Source organism: Chiloscyllium punctatum, chromosome 19, assembly GCF_047496795.1.
Source record: "Chiloscyllium punctatum isolate Juve2018m chromosome 19, sChiPun1.3, whole genome shotgun sequence".
Lineage (NCBI taxonomy): Eukaryota > Metazoa > Chordata > Chondrichthyes > Orectolobiformes > Hemiscylliidae > Chiloscyllium > Chiloscyllium punctatum.
In genome coordinates, this window is record NC_092757.1 from 58,167,645 (window position 1) to 58,188,307 (window position 20,663).

Genomic DNA, 20,663 nt, shown 5'->3' on the forward strand with positions numbered 1-20,663 from the left:
CCACTCTGCCCTCATCAATCTTCTTTGTTACTTCTTCAAAAAAGCTCAATCAATTTTGTGAGATGTTGACTATCCCTAATCATTCCTTGCCTTTCCAAATACATGTACATCCTGTCCCTCAGGACTCCCTCCAACAAAATGCCCATCACCGAAGTCATGCTCACTGGTCTATAGTTGCCTGGCTTGTCCTTACCGCCTTTCTTAAATAGTAGCACCACGTTAGCCATCCTCCAGTCTTCTGGCACCTCACCTGTGACTATTGATTATACAAATATCTCAGCAAGAGGCCCAACAATCATTTCCCTAGCTTCCCACAGAGTTCTAGAGTACACTTGATCAGATCCTAGGGATTTACCCACTTTTATGTGTTTCAAGACACCAGCACTTCCTCCTCTGTAATATGGACATTTTTCAAGATGTCACCATCTATTTCCCTACATTCCATACCTTCCATGTCCTTCGCCGCAGTAAGCACTGATGCAAATACTCGTTTAGTATCCCCCCCCATCTCCTGCGGCTCCACACAAAGGACACCTTGCGATCTTTGAGGAGCCCTATTCTCTCCCTAGTTACCCTTTTGTCCTTAACGTATTTGTAAAAACTCTTTGGATTCTCCTTAACTCTATTTGCCAAAGCTATTTCATGTCCCCTTTTTGCCCTCCTGATTTCCCTCTTAAGTATACTCCTACTGCCTTTATACTCTTCTAAGGATTCACTCGATCTATCCTGTCTATATCTTACATATATTTCCTTCTTTTTCTTAACCAAACCCTCAATTTCTTTAGTCATCCAGCATTCCCTATACCTACCAGCCTTTCCTTTCACCCTAACAGGAATATACTGTCTCTGGACTCTATAGGCCCTATAAAACTGTGGAAAAATTAATTAGTTAGCCTTGAAAAGAACTTTCAGTTTTACTTGCTTTTGGAGGTTGGATTAAACTCCATTTTTAGACGAATCCATTCTTCAATTATTGGAAATAACAGAGTGCAGAATACAAAAAAAGATTCTCAACAGTTCAGAAAAAAACCTCAATTGATAAATGCTTGGATGGAAAATATAGAGAATAAGCAAATGCACCAATTCATTAAGCTCACATATGGTCTTTCTTTGAGTCCAGAACATTGGTGGGCGAGCTTGTTAAAATGCCTCATCTTCCCCCCCCCACCCCCCGCCCCCCAAGAACTACTGGTTCAAAAATGATGTTAACTCACAATGAAACATTTCATTAAAACTTTAAAGAATCTTTATCCTTGCAAACCCATGACAGGACAGCAGCAAATAATACAAGTAAACATTTGAAGGGACAGCCATACTCCAAACAGACACACAGCCATCACTAATAGCACAATGAGTCATGCAGATCAAGATGACGTAGGCACCTTACCTCATCATCTTCAGTCCATTTAGGAAGCTGCATTAATTATCAAGAAATTCACATTAACATCCCAACCACTACTGTACTGGGATCAGTCTGAGAAATTATTGATTGCAAAATTATAAAACATCAGTCCAAACAAAAAAAAACTTTCATCCTGCCTGTCCACTCAGTCCACTCCCAGCTAGTACTTAAATGCTATTCAAATGGTTTGACCAGCATTAAATAAAAATCATACAAACCAGAATCTTTCTGCTTTGATTCCTAGGCTATGCAGAATTCCTTTTAGTCACAATGAAAGGTACGGCATTACACAGAGTCTCAGTACCACAGGCAAAAGATAACATTCGTTCAAGCAGAAAATGTTTCAAGAAATACAATAAAATTACCTTATACGGAGACAGCAGGAAGTCACTGAATTTACTGGGTAGCGAATATTTCTGCACGAGTGCATCTTCCACCACCCAGGGTGCGTTTTCTCCCATCCCCATTCGCATGGAATTGTGTCTGATGAAATAGCGCAAGATTTCCTTGTTTGGTGGCCTTTCTGATCGGATGAGACTTTCAACTGGTACATTACTAATTATCTATAGTAACAAGAAAAAAAGACTCCCTTTACTAAAATTAAAAATTTAATTAAGGTCCACATTTTCCTCAAACCCCACACCAAGATGATCTTGCAGAGTATACACATCAAAACAATACTGGAATCATTAAAAGGAACTAACCAATCAAATCAAGTTACTTAATCGAATCAGCCAAACTGTGCAATCCCACTCTGCCGAGGACATGGAGGTCCTGGGCCTCCTTCACCACCCCCTCACCACCAGACGCCTGGAGGAAGAACGCCTCATCTTCCGCCTCAGAACACTTCAATCCCAGGGCATCAATGTGGACTTCAACAGTTTCCTCATTTCCCCTTCCCCCACCTCACCCTAGTTCCAAACTTCCAGCTCAGCACTGTCCCCATGACTTGTCCGGTCTTGTCATACCTGCCTATCTCCTTTTCCACCTATCCACTCCACCCTCTCCTCCCTGACCTATCACCTTCATCCCCTCCCCCACTCACCCATTGTACTCTATGCTACTTTCTCACCACCCCCACCCTTCTCTAGCTTATCTCTCCACGCTTCAGGCTCTCTGCCTTTATTCCTGGTGGAGGGCTTTTGACCGAAACATTGATTTTGCTGCTCCTTGGATGCTGCCTGAACTGCTGTGCTCTTCCAGCACCACTAATCCAGAATCTGGTTTACAGCATCTGCAGTCATTGTTTTTACCCTGTGCAATAGTGCACTTACAGTGTACCTTTAATGCTGTAAACTAACCTAAGGCACTTCACAAGAGTTTATCAAGCAAAATTTGATAATTCCTTACAAGAAGATACCAGGCAAAGCACTGAAAAAAACATAAAATGGAAGACTCTGAGAAGTGTTTTAAAAGGAGAATGGAGCAGAGAAGCCAAATAGTTTAAGGAATTCCAGAATTCAAGATCCTGTCAGTTAATGATGAAGCAACTAAAATCAGGAATCCACAATATGTCAGAATTAGATAACCCCAAAGATCCCAGAGGGCTGAAGTAGAGATGGAGACAGTTATAATTCTGAAAAGTTTTAACAAATAAGGATGAGTGTTTAAAACAGAATCTTTACTGACATGGAGCCATTGTAGGGCAGCAGACACTGAGTTAAGAGCTGAACTGAACTTTGTGCAAGTTAGACTTTTTTATGTTTTCCAGTTAAGGAAGATGTAGCGTGAAAGATAAGATGCTGGCAAAAACATCAGTGCAATGATCAATACTACATTATAAAGTAGAAGAATTAAGTTTGGTGCCAGGCCAAAACTAATCTCTGTTAATCCAGCAATGTGAATAATACAACACCACCGAGAGCCCTTGATAGGTAGTGGTAGTAATGAGTAGGGGTGGTGCTTGAAGCAGTTCCCCAGGGCCAACTGCTGAAAGCAATGCACTGACTCCTCATTTAAAGGAAAACAAGTTAGTTTAGGTATCAAGATCATGGTTAGCATATGATCTGGTAATATTTCTAGTTCACACTGGCAGAGTAGTCATGTAGAAAAGGTTTGGAAGACTGTTGACCGTTGTGTAAATTCACACAATGACACTGAGCTTTTCAGTGAGAAAATAATGTTAATTTAAATTTTGCTTCATTTCAGCAATCTGATGAGCGGTGTTGCTAAGACTCATTGCTGGGAGGACTTGGGATTTGAAGGATTGCGAAAAATTGATTTATACTCATACAGCACAGAAACAGACCCTTCCTTCCAACTCGTCCATGCTAACCAAATTTCCCAAACTAAACCTAGTCCCATTTGCCTGTGTTTCACTCATATCCCTCCAAACCTTTCCTGTCCATGTAGCTATTCAAATTTCTTTTAAGTGTTCTAACTGTACCTGCATCAACTACTTTATCTGGCAGTTCATTCCACATACGAACCACCCTATGTGAAAAAGTTGCCATTCAGGTCCTTTTAAAATTTTTCTTCTCAGTTTATTTCAAGTTTTGTAAACAGACCTGGAGTGGTTTCTTTAAGAGGCGATTAAATTGATTTTAGAATAAAGTCTTTTGAGAGATCACATTACTAGTGTTAATGACTTGCTCTATCGTTGAATCGGCTGGGCTTTTATTGAATAGTGACTGGCTTGGACCTATTCTTTTATCCAGTGGAGTTGGAGAGAAGCCATTTGAGAACCATCTGAGTTGGTGGGAACCCTGTTATAAAAAAAAGGCTCAGCTGTTTCTCAAAAGAAAAGAAAACTCTTCAGGGTGAAACATATTTGTTTCTTTAAAAGAGAAAACAGACAGACATCTCAAGATTTCTTTTTCCTGTGCAAATTTTGTCTACAATACTTCAGAGACAGCCATATCTGATTAGTAACTTTACAGATGCGAGAACATCTGAACAACGGGCTCCAGAACATCCTGCACATTCAAGAATCCACTGACCAATGATTTTTTTTTCAAAGATCAATCGCTGCATTTTTTGTCTCTATCCCTGAAGAGTTTGTGTTTGTGTGTACTTTGGGAATCTTTAGAGAGGAGCATTTTTGCTTCTATATTATTAGCTGTATATGTTAAGCAAATATGGCATTTCATTTTGTACTTTTTTTGTGGACAATAAACCCACTATTATGTTTATTAAAAAACTTGGTCAATATGTACTTTTGGTTGAAAAGCTGAAATAAACAAGGTTATCGAACTGGTCAGTATTTTTAGTTTAGGTTGACATCTGTGGAATAGTGGGACTCAAGTAATGATACCCTCCTCCAACTTAGTTATAACATTGTCTAAACGGTTGTTTTGCATTTCACATTTAGCCGGTTCACTAATGATACAGCAATAAAGAAAGATTAAGACCAGAGAAAATGTCACTGGGTACATTCTCATCGAATGTAAAAAAATCACCATAACCCTACTGGACCACAGGCTGCTCTCTTATGAAAGACAACAGGTGGTTTAATCTGGGCGTCACCATGCCTCAGATGAGGGGAGAGGATGAGAAACAGAGTTTTTTTGCGGTAATCTCAGCCAGTGTGGGAACTAAACTCATGCTGCTGGCAAACATCTGAATCACTAACTGGCTGTCCAGCCAACTCCCTATAGAATGTAACCAGCAATGTAAATGAAGTCAAGAGTGTGGTGCTAGAAAAGCATAGCAGGTCAGGCAGCATCCAAGGAGCACGAAAATCGACATTTCGGGTAAAAGCCCTTCACCAGGAATGAGGCTAGGAGCCTCAACAGTGGAGAGATAAATGGGAGGGGGGGGGGGGAGGTGGAAGAAACCCCTTAGATCTTGATGAGCATAACATACCCCTCATTTTCTCTGACCACTCATTCTAAAATAGGTACATGTCATTTTGGTATAATAATATGCGTTTTGTCAACACAAATTAGCTCTAAATCAATTGAAAAATCGTGGACACTGTTTGGATAACGCAAACTTCCTACTGAACGGGTATAACAACCTTCTACAGTGTGATTTTCCATAAGCGCTATTTTCTACAGCATGAGGGTGCAGAGGAATGCAACCATCGTGTTATACTAGAACGCCCTGTAATTTAAACCAACACATAAACAGTAAACCACTTGGAGTAGCTACAGAATTGATGTCGATATCCTTCAAAGTGAGTGTCACTATATATTGATTACAAGTTGCTATTAACCAAAATAAACTGATTTTAATAAGATATGAAAACATCATGACAAGAAAAGATCCACTGGTCCTTCTAGCCTATCCCATACAGTTGTAAAACCCTTTGCATCACGTCAGGAAACATTCTACCTGCTAGATGCCACTTTATCTCCTGAAACTGCCCATAATGACACTGTTGGTTATGAATCAGGCAGCCTATTTATAGATAAAATTTTAATAGATTGACCAAAGATCTGTGATCAAGAAAATAAAACTGAAGTTTATTTCATTTCTCACTTTGTCCTCTTCCTGCAGTTTCACATCATACTTGTAGGGCAGAAATTTTGGATGAACCCATTTCTTTTCTTCTTTCTTGAGGCTTGTAGGCAGCTTCCGTGGTGATCGACGAGCTCGGTCACCTAATAAGTATAACATAGCCACTATTATTTATTGTGCAACCTTGTCCATTCAGTTGTTACACTGCCAGTTGAGATACCAGACATTACACAGCCACTTGCATTACTGTATGTAACGAGCCAAACCAAACTGAAATAAAAGGGAAGCAGGTCCAATAGCTTAAGGCATCACACAGAATCCTATAAATGACAGCATCATGTGTCTAGAATGGAATAAGAATGGTAATTTTCATTTACACATACATTTTATCAATTTATTGCGTGCTGCTTAAACCTACAAAGTGAACATTCCAGATTTTGTAAAGCAAGTGTGTCACAAGGAAGTAGTATAGGTCAGCAAAATTTTAAAGCTTTAAAAGTCAACTCAAAAGGTTTATATTTTAGCTTAATCTGGAAAAGATCAATTTTCAATTGTTAGCTGGGTCTTAAGTTTAAATTTAGCACACACTTTGGTAGAATTGGAAAATGTTCCATCTCCCTAAGGCAGCCAGTCTTATTTGCAGGTCTTAAACCGACAACATTGAAAAACAGTATTCAAATAGCGATGGTTCTCAGATCAGGGACTACTACACTGAAACATCTGAATGTAACAATTTTATTAGAAAAACAAAAAAATTCAGTATTTGCCCAACTGATCCCACAACCAGCCCAACCCCCAAATGCTGTACCTATGCCTTTTATTGCATTTTTCAATACCAAAGGCAAATCCTATCGCTGCTAGGTTTCAAAACGATCTGTCGAACTATTTTCCAATCCTCTGCACTTTCCCAACACTCTTTTATTTCTTGTCCAAACATTTATTCCACTTCTTTTTTAAAAGCAATTGTGGATTATTCTCACTACCACATAACCTGGTAGGGTATTTTAAGCCCTAATATCTATCTGTATAAAGTATTCTTTCAATCCTTTTGATCTCAAACTTTAGCCTTCCAAGTTACAGAATCTTGGCTCGTAATAATACTTCTCCTAATTTACTTTATTAAAGCCAGTTTGTTTTAGAACTGGAATTAAATTCCTTGCTCAACTTAAAACGATGTAGTTTCTCTACTCTGTCCTCATAGCAAAGGCCCCTCTTTTTCAGAATGATTGCAGCAAATCTCTTTTGCACCATCTTCATCCTTCCTAAAAGAAATCAAAACTGGATACAACAGTTTAACTACATAATAACAATTTGCAAGAGGCCAGCACTATCTCTGCTTTAATACTTCACACCGATCGTTATAAAACATGAGATTTTTTTCCTTATAAATACATCTTATTCCACAGATTGTGACACCTCCAAAGTTCTGGAAATTGCTTCAGGGTTGTTGAGGAAAATGGTAGGCTTGGCATGAAGTAACTTTTTCACAGCTGCTTTCTGAATAGAAATGTGGGAGTTCAGCAAGAGATCAAAAGAGACAGCAAGGCCAAGAAAGTAGCTGAAAATTAAACAGAGACTGTAGCTAAATGTTAATAGGATTAGACTCACAACAGAGTTGAAGTAACCATATTTTGATCAATGGGACATTTTTTTTCCAATTGACAATGGGAGGAAAACTTAGAGTTGTACTGATTAAGCCATTGCATTAACAGAAAACTATACATTGTGGATTTTGCAGTTTGACAAAAATTCACAAAGATAAAATTTACATTTACAAAACAAGGTAGAGTTTATGAATTGCTAGAGATCATTTATATTAAAAAAAAAGGTGTGCGTGCTTGGGGAAAGAGGGCTAAGTAGACTTCTTGGCATTCTGGAAGCTAACGGAAATATGTTGTCAAATCTCCCCCTACTATGTCTGTCTCACTCTAACATATACATGACACTACTGAGAACATACTTGTATTGTTTTCCCTCTTGCTGTCCTCAACTTTGTTGCAGACTTCAATACCAAGGCTCTCTTGTGCCACCTGACTGGAATTCTCCTTGTCACTGGAAGGTGAATCGCAAGATCCATCAGTTTTCTTCTGAGAAGGTAATTCTTCCTTTGGCTCCAGAGGATGGACTTTTAACACTACTACAGGAAGAATTTTATTTTCCCCAACCTAATAGGAAAGAAATGTTTTATTTATTTGGCATAACTTTTGAATTTACAATATTTACAAACATCTATAAGGGAAACATTCCTTTATTGCAGCAGAACCATTGTCAAACGCAAATATAACTAATTTGTTTTAGATATAGGATGATCTAATGGCATTTGAACCCAAGTTTCAGGGATGAAAGAGCAAAACACATTTGTCACCCAGATAATTTCTTTCATCAAATTGTCAAATATTTAGTATTAGTTAGTCACTATCCCAAAGATTTTTGCATTATTTCATGGCTTGATTTGCTCAATTCTGGTATTCTTCTGCACACAGTAAAGGAGGTAGTGACTCATGGTAAGATGCATCTTCACTATATCAATGTGTCTGTTCTTCACAGGTATATCCAGTCAATGCTGACATGCCCAGCAAAATTGTGACAACCTCTGGTGTCAATAAAGTGGCATTTTCAACGAGAAAGCAGAGAGTAATCAGGACCTTAAATTATGCTCAATTTTTCTTTCATTTGCCCAGGGACCATCTGGGAAATCAGCCAAACCATCAAAGCTTTATAGTTAAACTTGGAATTTATGGCTGAAATTTGGGAACTTCGTTAGACACGAAGCCTTCACGGAAGTATTTTTTTAAGTTCACACAAATGGTCTACCAACACTGACCTGGAGTTCGCAGTGTTCTCCAATAGCAAACTTGGTCATGATCTCCATCCATGTTTTGTCAACTAATTTGTCTAAAGACAATGTATTGTGATGGACTAGTTCTAAAACAGGCTTTTCAAACCACACTGGATATTCTTCCTTTAGCCTGCAAGGAACAGCAAAGCAGAACAAGACAATAAAAAGACTATATAATTATAAAAGAATACAAAATAGGATTAGGCCATTTGGCCCACTGAATCTGCCCTATCATTCAATATGATATTGGTTGATCTATCTCATAAGGAAGGAAGGATGAGGAAAAAAAAATATTGAATAAAAACTTAGCAGCCAACTGATGGACAACACATTAAGGATTCACAAAGCAAAGCCCTATTTAATCTAGCTGCAACAGGAAAGTTAAAGCTCCTTTTCCCAAAACAGATTTGAGAACAAGAATTCCTCTCTTCCCTAAACTTATAAACGCAACATCCTCACATTCCCCCATCTACTTTAACATTTTGTTATTTATGCAAGATTGCTCAGTGACTGTGAAGTCCATTCAATTCTCAACCAGTAGATGGTGTCAAATTCCAGTACCTGTAAAATCATCTTACACTCTTAATGAAAATATCTTTCATAAAAGTCTCGCTTATAAAATTAACCAGCCCTTGCTTGCCCACTCGCTCTCCTTTCTTTAAAGCACACAGGCCTACTGACAATCAACCAAGGCCTCTGGCATCCTGGAAATCTATTTGCTTGTAAGCAATTCCACTCAAATATACGATTATAAAAGAAAGGTATCCAAACAAAGCCTGATCTGATCCTTACTCATCAATTCTGATCCATCATATAATCACACTCTCTAAATGTGGACCATGAGCAAGAATCATGAGCAATAGCCATGACTGAAACGTTCCACATAACTCAAGGGTCCTGGTGCCTCGGTAGTTATCGTATTATTGCACATTTCATCTGAATCCTGCATTATTCTCAGCTGCAACAAAACTTCAAACTGCTATGAAATCAAGTGTATAAGCAGTGTTTTAACTCATACCCTCTTATTTTTTACTAACCAAGTCACTTTCACAATTTGACAGCATCAAAATATTGCCTGATTCTGGTTAACTACCATTAACAATGGTAATATGTGACAGTCCAACTCAGTGTTGTAATTATGGGCTAGATGAAAAAGAAGACACATGTAGTGACATCTTTGTATTTATACAGCACCTTTAAAGTAATGAAAGTTCTTAAGATATTGCAAATGAGCACTACAAAACTAAGCTAAAGATATAGCCACATCAGGGGATATCATGTCAGATGATCAAACGTTGGTAAAAGAGGAAAGTTTTAAAAACTATCTTAAAGGAGTCAAGTGAGGTAGATAAGCGTAGAAGTGAATGCCAGAGCTTGTGACCTGGGCAACTAAAGATGAGCCAACATCTGTGGAGCAATGATTAGGGATATACAATAGGCCTGAATGAGTCGAATATAAATATCTGAAGAGGGTGGTAGGGCGAGAGGAAATTACAGCAATAGAGAAGGACAAGGCAATAGACGGTTTTAAAACAAGCCCGAGTTTAAAATTGTTATAATTTTTGACCAGGATCCAGTATTGGCAAGTCAGTAGAATGACAAGAGGAAAATGACACATGCTGCTTGTTGCAACATTGCCAAGAGGATTTTGGATGATCTCAAGTTTATGGAGGGCAGGGGGGTAGTGTTGGACAGGGTTGGGGAGCGGTGTTGGAGGGCCAGTGGGTGCAGTGTTGGATGGGGTTTGGGGGCAGGCACAGGGGCGGTGTTGGATGGGATGGGGGGCGATATTGGATGGGATGGAGGAGGGCAACAGTGGAGGAGTTGAGTTGCAAGTAGTTATAAGGCAGAGCCTGTAGTCTCTAGCTTCTGTGCAAAAATTAGCATAACTTGGATGATGTGGTAAAAGGGCAACAGGTAAATGAGAAATTGAAAGGGTCCAGGAATTGATTTTTGGGCTCATCTACAATAGTTGTGCTGGAATAGGAAGCAAAGCTATGGCAAATGCTTCTATAGCTATAATTACATGAGGATGAAACAGGTGAAAACAGATCTGTCTTGCTGAATGATAATGAACAGCAATGGAAGACGACGGTGCAGTCAATGTCAAGGAGGGGACGTTTATCTTTGTCAATCACACAAGATGTTATTTATAAAAGCTCTGTTTTGGTATACAGAGGAACTTTGATTATCCGAAGGACACAGGAGGGGGATTTTTCATTTGGTTAATCGAATGCCAGATAATCAAATGCAGGATAACACAGTTTAGCCAAGCATCAGGACTTTGTGATGTGGTTTGGATAATCAAGGTTCCTTTGTACTGGCATGGGTGGTAAACTAATTGGGGGGGGGGGGGGGAGGAATTCAAACATTCTAAGAAAAGTAGGAAAACATTTCAAGGGTTTTGGAGGAGCAGGATGTTAAAAATGGGACAGTAGACCATAAGGCTTCAAGGGATTATTTTTAAGGAATGGGTGAAAGGAGTAAGGGATAACACTTGAGGAAAGATACATTTATAATATAAACTAGCATAGGGTTCAGAAAGGAAAATTGAGCTAGTAGAGTGGAAATAGAGTATGGAGAACAAGAGATAAGATGCCATGAAAAAAAGATGGAATGAATCAAGAGAAATTAGATAACAATGGAACTTCAGGGATTGGACAAAGAGGAGCATTAAATTTGGCTAGGCAGGCTCCTTTTAAATTTGTTCCTGGGGTGTGAACATCACTAAATAAGTCTGCTTTTATTATTCATTCCTAAATGCCCAGAGGACAGTTAAGAGTCAACTATATTGTGTGTGATCGAAGTCACATATAGGCCAGACCAGTAAGAATGGTACACTTCCTTCGCTAAAGGATATTAATGAATTAGATAGGTTCTACATCAATTGACCACAGTTACATAGTCACCATCAGGCTTGATTTTTATTCCAGGGTTCTAGTGAATTCAAATTTCACTTTCTATCGTGGCCTGTATCGAATCCCAGAATATTAGCCCTGAGACCAAGGTTACTGGTACAGTGACATTACTACTATGCCATTGCACAAGGCTGGGATGTGTTCAGGCAGTGAGCTACTGAAGGGTCAGGGATAGAGGAGTCTAAAACAGCTTTCAGTCAAGAAAAGCTGGAGGATATCTCTGTAGTTCAGGTTGACAGATAGTTTTAACAGATAAGAACAGAATCTAGTATTCCAAGTAGGAGAAAGTGAGGACTGCAGATGCTGGAGATCAGAGCTTAAAAATGTGTTGCTGGAAAAGCGCAGCAGGTCAGGCAGCATCAAAAGAACAGGAGAATCGACGTTTCGGGGATAAGCCCTTCTTCAGGAATGAGGAGGGTGTGCCAAGCAGGCTAAGATAAAAGGTAGGGAGGAGGGACTTAGGGGAGGGGTGTTGGGAATACGATAGGTGGAAGGAGGTTAAGGTGAGGGTGATAGGTCGGAGGAGGGGTGGGGGCAGAGAGATCAGAAACAAGATTGCAGGTCAAGAAGGCGATGCTGAGTCTGAGGGTTGGGACTGAGAAAAGGTGGGGGGAGGGGGAATGAGAAGGCTGGAGAAATCTGCATTCATCCCTTGTTGTTGGAGGGTTCCTAGGCAGAAGATGAGGCGCTCTTCCTCCAGGCATCGTGTTGCTATGGTCTGGCGATGGAGGAGGCCAAGAACCTGCATGTCCTTGGCAGAGTGGGAGGGAGGGTTAAAGTGTTCAGCCACGGGCGGTTGGGTTGTTTGGTGTGGGTGTCTGCCCCCACCCCCTCTCCGGCCTATCACCCTCACCTTAACCTCCTTCCACTTATCGTATTCCCAACACCCCTCCCCCAAGTCCCTCCTCCCTACCTTTTATCTTAGCCTGCCTGGCACACCCTCCTCATTCCTGAAGAAGGGATTATGCCCAAAACGTCGATTCTCCTGTTCCTTTGATGCCGCCTGACCTGCTGCACTTTTCCAGCAACACATTTTTATGCCCTAGTATTCTAAGTAGTCCAGTCACATCTGCCAGTGAACGGCTGAACCAACAGTATAACATATCCATTCGGATCTGTTAAACTAGTGGAGATGAAGAATATATCAGGTGCAATGCCCAAATTGAGAGAAAATAATGGATTTATGGAGAACTAGGATTACCAAACTAGAGGAGAGGGCACAGTTCAGCAAGTCAATAGCAGTGAGGATGCTATGGTGAAAGGAGGTTCAAAGTCTTAATGTGTTGACTCAAACTAGGAAAAAAAGGAACTACAGAGGGATCACCCTTCTAAACTGGTTATACATCTGAGAAGTGTATTTTATGTCATACAATAGGATGAAGTACTGATTACTAGCTGCATGCCAGCAACAAAAGCAAGTTTGAATGATGGATTAAAAAATATTCCACACATATTAGACTGACAAATTAAGCTGCATTGCTTTAGAGCATTGATACCAGCGTGTTAAATAAGCCTGCTATCAACACAAGTATTATTCCCTCCTGACCTTTTAGTTTGAGATCAGATTTCATAATAGGATTGACTAATAAATGGCATTTTGATTTCATAATAACAGGCATATTATTCCCTACAGATATAGTTCATGTGAACCATGTACTTAAATGATAACTGCGATGTTTTACATAGCATTCCTTCCCCTCAACTCTCAATATCAAGCTAGAAAATGTTATAATAAGAATTAATGGTGAAGGAAACAGGACATGATCCCTTGTTTTCAATAAACTATGATCTGCATTCAAAGATGTCCAAGATATACAAACTTTTAATAAAAAATTATACTAAGCAAAGTGTGGAGAATATACTTCCAACCACAAAAAAAGTATGCATGTGCAAGCTTTCCTTTGTTTCGCTCTTTCCTTAATCACTTAAGTAATAGTATTTAAAAATGTATTACACAGGGTATAACTTAAATTAACACCACTTCCAACCAATTATTCTCAGATAAGTTAATTAATGCCGCATCTCAGAATGAGCTTCCATATACCACGCTGTCATCACTCCCCCAAATGAGACTCATTAGATCCTGCAGGTTCTAATGTATAGATCAGGAGATGCATTTGAAGTTCTCCAGTCTTTCTGCCTTAAAGCTTGCTTAATTGCTCAACAGATAGAACAAAATTTACTTCATACACAACCATGCATTTTTATAGTCCAGAAAATGCTGTCATTATTCAACAAATAGAATATAGTCCTCAAATATAGATTCTAAGCTGAAACCAGCGCACCTGCTTGGCTCAATATGGGCCACATTCCCAGCACTAATTTGAAGACACAGTTCTTGAGATGACGTTACATCAGATACTCTCTACTTCTTGAGTTTTATGGAATTCTCTCTAGCAATAAATTGCTCCCAACTTATTAAATGTACTTTGCAATTTACAATGTCATTTACTTACAGTTCAGTTACTTCTTGCTCCTCTTCCCAGGCCTCTTTGTGTGTGAGTTGGTTGCTGCCTGTGCTTTTACATGTCCAGATTCGCTCTGCATATCTAGACAATCGGGATTCATATTCTCTGAATATCAGCTCAGGAAAATAAAGAATAAAATTCAAAATTTGCACAAAAAAAGTTTGAAACATAAAACATCACAAGGTCACATCAAACACTTTCATACCCTTGACCTTCTGTTCCCTATTCTCAAGTCATTGAATCCATTTGCCCCCATTCCAATTCACTTCATGCCTGAATCAAAATGAAAACTATTGTTTCATATTTTTCTTCAATCTTCCCCAATGCGTGCTGGTTTGAAGAAACCAGCTGCTATGGAATGCAGTAGTCTCAAGCAACTTCTAGCTTTTCATTCAAGTATGCTTCTGCAGAACATTTAATGGTGCTAGATCATGTTCTTACCCGGCACCCACACAAACTAATGACATAGAGAAATATAAAAAACTAGAGTTTAAAGCAGGCATTTTGACAGGTGGGTCCATTTGAAGTTACAGATTAGTGATTTTACTGTGACCATTGCATCAGAATTAGAAGATAAGGAACTCCCTTCACAGGAGGAACCATTCAAGCCAAGGATACAAACTATCACAACAAATCAGTACTCTGGTAAATTAAGCAGTTTCTATTTGTAAAAATATTGGGAAAAGAAGTTTAGGAGCGCAACTTATCTCAGATCTTTGCATTGCCTGTCAGAGCTGCTTGTGAAAGTTTGCAAGCACAGACACACATCTCTTTAGCACCGATGTCAGTGCAACTTACAGTCAGTAGTAAATCAGATACTGAAAATACTGGTCTAAGCCCAGTAACTATTGTGTGACTATACTCCCTGTGGATTCCTATCACTGCTAAACACAACATTTCACAGAAAAATAATAATGTACTCTGCCTATAAGTTTCCATTAGTATGTTGTACCTTGCCAGACCACTTGTAGCTCAAAGCTTGCAATTTCTATTAGCATACTCTGCAATAACAATTAATTAAACCTTTTATATTGCTGAACTATTTTTACATGGAGATGATCTACATTGTGCAATAGCTCTATGCAGTGATGTCAGGACTACATACAATATCCTAATGTGGTACAGTAAACTATCCCATGTGACTTCATTAATAGGACAGCATGCATGACACCAAGAAACTGTTCAGCAACGCAACCAGCCAGAAGTGATGAATTAAGATCATTACTCTTAAGATGGCAATCTCACATTACTGCATCAAATAGAATTCTTTTGATATCATTATCAATTTCCAGTTGCTGATTATTTTGCAGCTACTCCAATGAAAACATCTGGACAATGTTCAGATGCTCTTGCATTACCCCCAGGTCACAGCCGTGCAACAGTGCAAATGATGCTCAAATTATTGCTGTCTTTAGAAATGATGAGGAAAGGGAGAAAAGAAAGTTTGATGAGAATGAAACAAAGTTTCATGTAGTGACAACTCAAAGACATTTGTTTACATATAATTCTTGCTACAATCTACTGGTACTAATGTATTATGTAGGTATTGAGACAACAATGCAACATTGTATCTTGACCAGGAGGCAGTCCTCAAGATGATCATTATCAAAAAGGAAATCTTTGTAAACTTCGAGCATTATTCCTAGATAGAAGGTGTCCAAGCAAGAGACCAATTTGCATTTGTCAACAACATGGCAGTGAAAGTCACAATGAAAACATATTGCAACTTTCGGATGGGGGATAGTTAAAAAACAATTACCAATTCCGCCACATCCTCCAGATGAAGCTAAGCGATCTATGGAAACCCTTTCGTCTATCTGGCAGCTTATCCATCAAGATCAAACATTGCATAGGGTGTGTCCGTTCAGAAACTGCTCAGTAAATCACCTCCTCAAAACACTAGTTACCTTCATTTAGCCTTTACCATCATTGAAAAGACAGGATCAAGGTAACTTCATCACTCATAAGCATCATTCTGAAATTTTGCATTCATTACTTGTCAGTAATAATGCGAATCAACATCAATTTCTGCAACCAGTTACACCATGATGCAGTCTTGCTTTTCCACTGGAGATCACTTTTTACACACCTAGTATTGGAAAAGTTATTTGCCCCTGCCGATCAGAGACTGCTGCCCATACTAAAGTTAGTAATACGCAACAAATCGGGAATCCTACCTAAAACCTAATCTAGCATCACAGCTATCAATGATATCGGGAGATGATCAATACTTTCAAAAGTTTGGATTTATTCTTGTGATTTGGCTAATTCCAAAATGTCACAAAATATATTTGTATAAAGGCATAATAAATCTCATCTCATCTGTACACAGGTTCAGGAAAAAATAACTTCTTTAGTCACAGTGTCAAATTTCAATGGCAAGAAATCATAATCATTAAGTTCAGCCCTGTTTTAGGAACACAAACTAAATTTTTCTCACTTTTCAAGTCCTTCAGGAAGCATTATAGAGCTGCAAGTAAATATCTGCAGACAGGCAATGACAACTAATCAAACAAAGCTCTTCTTCCAGGTGTGTTCTAAGTTCTTGTCAATCATCAATAAAATGCTCTTCCACAAGAACATACACTGATTTTGTTTCTGCACTCCAGTCATCTCCAACCCCTAGTCTGAAGAATATATTCAAAGACACTGATATCCTTGTACCATTTCTAAACAAGCATTGGCCAAAGAAAATAACTATCCTGTAGCAGTTTTAAAACCTTTTTTTAAAAAGCAACCAGTCTCTTTCTTCATTAAAAAAAAAGGCTTGTCAACATGAAACGCTGTACCCAAAACATCTCAATGACCAGGAAGGCATAGCAAATCACAGCTACAAACTTTATCCAGTTGACAGTAGAACTGCAGTACTGCCCTTACAGACCTCAAAGAAAGCAGGATGTTATTGATCAAAGCACACTGTGTTCTCAAGTTCATAGATCCCAAACCAAGATAAAAGAAAACTGGAAACTTTACACACACTGCAATAACTCAAAAGTTTTAACATTTATTTTAAATAAAGATTTCCTTTCTCAAAAAATTCTTACCAACACATTTAAACAGCTGAGCTAGTGACACAAGTTATTTTGCTCATGTAGACTACATAGATAGCCTACGTGCAATTTAAAAACCTTCCACACAAGTCTATATAAGCTATTAGAAAGGTTAAGTTGGTAGCTACAGCTAAGGGAACAAAATAAATCAGTGAAGCTTTTTGCTGCAATTTACACACATACTGCTTTCACAGGGATTCCACTTCCTTTCATTTACATTTCTCAAAACTTGCATGCAAAACCTTGTAAGATTTTGTAATGTGCTTTAGAGTGAAATGCATGAACTATGCCTTCAGCAAACAAAATACGTGAACTTACGTTAAAAAAAGCAGCACTCCTGTAGAATGATCAGAAGTAAAAATAAGTTCAGGATACTACGCAAACACAAAGAAAAAAATCTAAACTTTTCTAAAAAAAAGCTCTGACATCTTTTTAATTATTCCACTGTATTCTTGAATCATGCTTTCCTCAAATCATTTTAATATATGAAAAGGCTTCAATTTTTTTAAAAAAATGTTCCCAAAGCTCCACTGAAGACTGCCCTGTCCATATCAGAAATATATAGAATGCTTAGCTCGAGATAACAACTAAAGCACGCAGGGAACAGCATTTTACAAAGGGTACAGATCGCTAACACTCAAGATCAGAATCCGTTATCACACCCCTCTGGGTTTTCAGATGCTGACTAGCCTGCTTTGTGCTTCTAGCATTTTCAACTATTTGTTCAAGTCTTCAACATAATCAATTTTCATTTCTGCATGAAACTAATCGATTTAATACAGATCCAGAGTGACGATGAGCAATTTGAGTAACAAATTGCACAAAGTTGTAAAGATAAGTCATTCACTCATGAAAACGGTCGATGCTGCGGAAGCATCAGCATTAACCTGGGAAAGCGCTGGGTCAGTCTTTTGACAGCTGCAATCAGTCCTGTCGTGAAAGTAGTTAAACATGGGACCACATGCCAGCCGTATGTTTAATTTGTGAGCTGAGTAGAAGCTTGTTCCCGTGCGGCCCCTTTATTCATTCGCCTCCAGGGCTGCACCGTAAAGCTGCCTGAGAGTAGGCCCAGCCTGGCAGCATCGGGCCTCCTGACAATGACTAACTTGTGGAGTTGGATACGTTCAGTGAATTCACTCAGGAGGATATTGCCGCAGATCAGGCCAGCGCTGACAGATAGTGACAGCAGGGCGCTCTCTTCCCACAACATCTCCTTCCCGGCAGCAGGAAAATCGCCGGCTCCTGCCCCCAACCTAGGCCCCTGTCCCTGGGAGACGTTGTCTCTGGGCCCAGGACAGGCTCCGATCGCCTCAGCTCCCTGGCTCGGCTCTAAAGGATACTCGTTGCTCCGGAACCCTTCTCCGCTGTGCTCGATCACATAGATGGTCTCCTCTGCCGACAGATCTGTGAGCGGCTTCACCAGCGGGAATGGCTTCCTGCCCAGCAGCGGCGCCATGGTCCAGCTGGCCAGCCAGCCGGCCGGCCGGCTCGGCTCGGCTCTCAAGAGGGAGCTCCTGCCGGGTGCTGATGGACGCCTTCAGCACTGTGCGCTCCTCCGCCGCTCCGATCGCCCAAAGAGAAGGGGAAGGCGCGATCCTCGCGCCCCGGCTCCAGCGGCAGAGTTCAAAAATGGCGGGAGTGCTCCGCGGCTCGGCTCCCCACCGGCGGCCGATCGACACCTCCCGCCACCGCGCAACCCCCGAACGGCCTGCCGGAAGCACCCGCCCCTCCGGCACGCTCATTGGCCGCTTTCGCGGCGCCGCCGCCCTCCGATTGGCTGTGCGCCGCTGTCCATCAGCGCCACCCGGTGCGCGCTTCGAGCGCGGGTTCGAGATTTCGAAGGTGAAAGGTTACGGCCGTCGGTTAAACTGGCGATGGAGGAAAATATTTTTTCGCTTCGGCCGAGCAGTCCGTCAAGTTGAGTGTGAGGGAGAAGCAGTGCCGGCGCGTGTCAAGATCGGGCGTTTTATTAAGAAAAAGGACAAGTCTTTTTTTAAAATGAAAACATACGCACAAAGTAAAACGGCAAAATCTAACTTGCTGGTTCACGGATTGGAGGAAAGAAGAAGGGGGCGGGGTTTGGTGCTGATTGATGGTGGGGTCTGGAAGGTGATTGGTGCAGTCAGCCGTCAATCAGAGCCCAGGCAGCCAGCAAGTGTGGTTGAGGTGGGGGTGGTTGGTAGATAAAGCGGGTAAATTACTAGAGTGTGCGGCTCTAAGGCATCTGTCAGTCATTGATTGGAGTAGGCCCACCATTCACCTCTATTCCAGGCCTGTACTCAACTTGCTGGAGAACCTCAGCAGATCCAACTGCGTCTGTGGAGATAAATCAGAGCTAACGTTTCCGAGACCAGTGATTTTCTGGATTCTGTCAGAAGGGGATGAGGGTTACACCAGAAATAATGATTGACAGCTTCTCACGTTCCTGAAAACTGTTGAGTAATTATTGCAGTATAAAAATCACGTTAATACAAGGCTTATCGAAGTTAATCGGACGTAAAGTAACAGGTTTTGATGTATATTATGACAGTGGACAGGTCCCAGAGTGAAACTTAGCATTACATTTTTGCAGGGTAAAAACAAGGACTGCAGATGCTGGAAACCAGATTCTAGATTAGAGTGTTGCTGGAAAAGCACAGCAGGTCAGGCAGCATCCGAGGAGCAGGAAAATCGACGTTTCGGGTAAAAGCCCTTCATCAGTAATAGATCTTCCTGATGCTTTTGCCCAAAATGTCGACTTTCCTGCTCCTCGGATGCTGCCTGATTTGCTGTGCTTTTCCAGCAACACTCTAATCTAGACTTACATTTTTGCAGCCTAGTCAATGACACCCTGAACCTGAAACATTCACAATTGCATTGTCCCCACAGATGCTGCCAGACCTGCTGAGTTTTACTTAGCAATTTAAGATTTGCAGAACTCACAGATGTTTGTTTTATTTTGATATTTTTGCAGTTCAGGTGTGTTCATAGTTACTAAATGCACAAAGTTTGTTTCACACAAAAAGTACACTATTTACACAATAGAACTATTTAACACAGTTTTATTACAAATATCAGATCAGGTGGGCCAATGGGCTGACAAGTGGCAGATAGTGTGTAATTCAGACAAATGTGAGGTGCTGCTTTTTGGAAAGGCAAACTTGTACACTTAATGGTAAAGTCCTAGGGGGTGTTGCTGAACAAAGAGACTTTGGAGTGTAGTTCATAGTGCCTTGAAAATGGACTCACAGATAGACAGGATAATGAAGATGATGTTTGGTCTGTTTGCCTTTATTGGTCAATGCATTAAGAATAGGAGTTGGGAGGTCATGTTGCAGCTGTACAGCACTTTTGGAATACTACATGCAATTTTGGTGACCCTGCTATAAGATGTTGTGAAACTTGAAAAGGTTCAGAGGAGATTTACAAGGATGGTGCCAGGGTTGGAGGGTTTGAGCTATAGGGAGAGGCTGAATAGGCTGGGGCTGTTTTCCCTGGAGCTTCAGAGGTTGAGGGGGAAACCTTATGGATATTTTTAAAATCATTGAGGGGTCATGGATAGAGTGAATAGACAAGGTGTTTTCCATGGGGTGGGGAGCTCAAAAC

The 20,663-nt window shown here is 40.2% G+C and overlaps 1 protein-coding gene across 2 annotated transcripts in view; it reads right to left on the bottom strand.

Moving 5' to 3' along the window:
- Positions 1-18,790, bottom strand: part of baz1b (bromodomain adjacent to zinc finger domain, 1B) — a 95,307-nt gene extending 76,517 nt beyond the window's left edge. Inside the window, exons 1-7 of one of the 2 annotated variants that reach the window (XM_072589447.1) lie at positions 18,419-18,790; positions 14,017-14,133; positions 8,628-8,772; positions 7,764-7,968; positions 5,825-5,946; positions 1,768-1,965; positions 1,388-1,414 (exon numbers count right to left, since the gene is read on the bottom strand). In XM_072589447.1, coding sequence (XP_072445548.1) covers positions 1,388-1,414; positions 1,768-1,965; positions 5,825-5,946; positions 7,764-7,968; positions 8,628-8,772; positions 14,017-14,133; positions 18,419-18,534 — 930 coding nt within the window. In that variant the 5' untranslated portion in view covers positions 18,535-18,790. The remainder of the gene's footprint in view (positions 1-1,387; positions 1,415-1,767; positions 1,966-5,824; positions 5,947-7,763; positions 7,969-8,627; positions 8,773-14,016; positions 14,134-18,418) is intronic. The other variant, XM_072589448.1, reaches the window with a different exon arrangement.
- Positions 18,791-20,663: the final 1,873 nt, after the last annotated feature.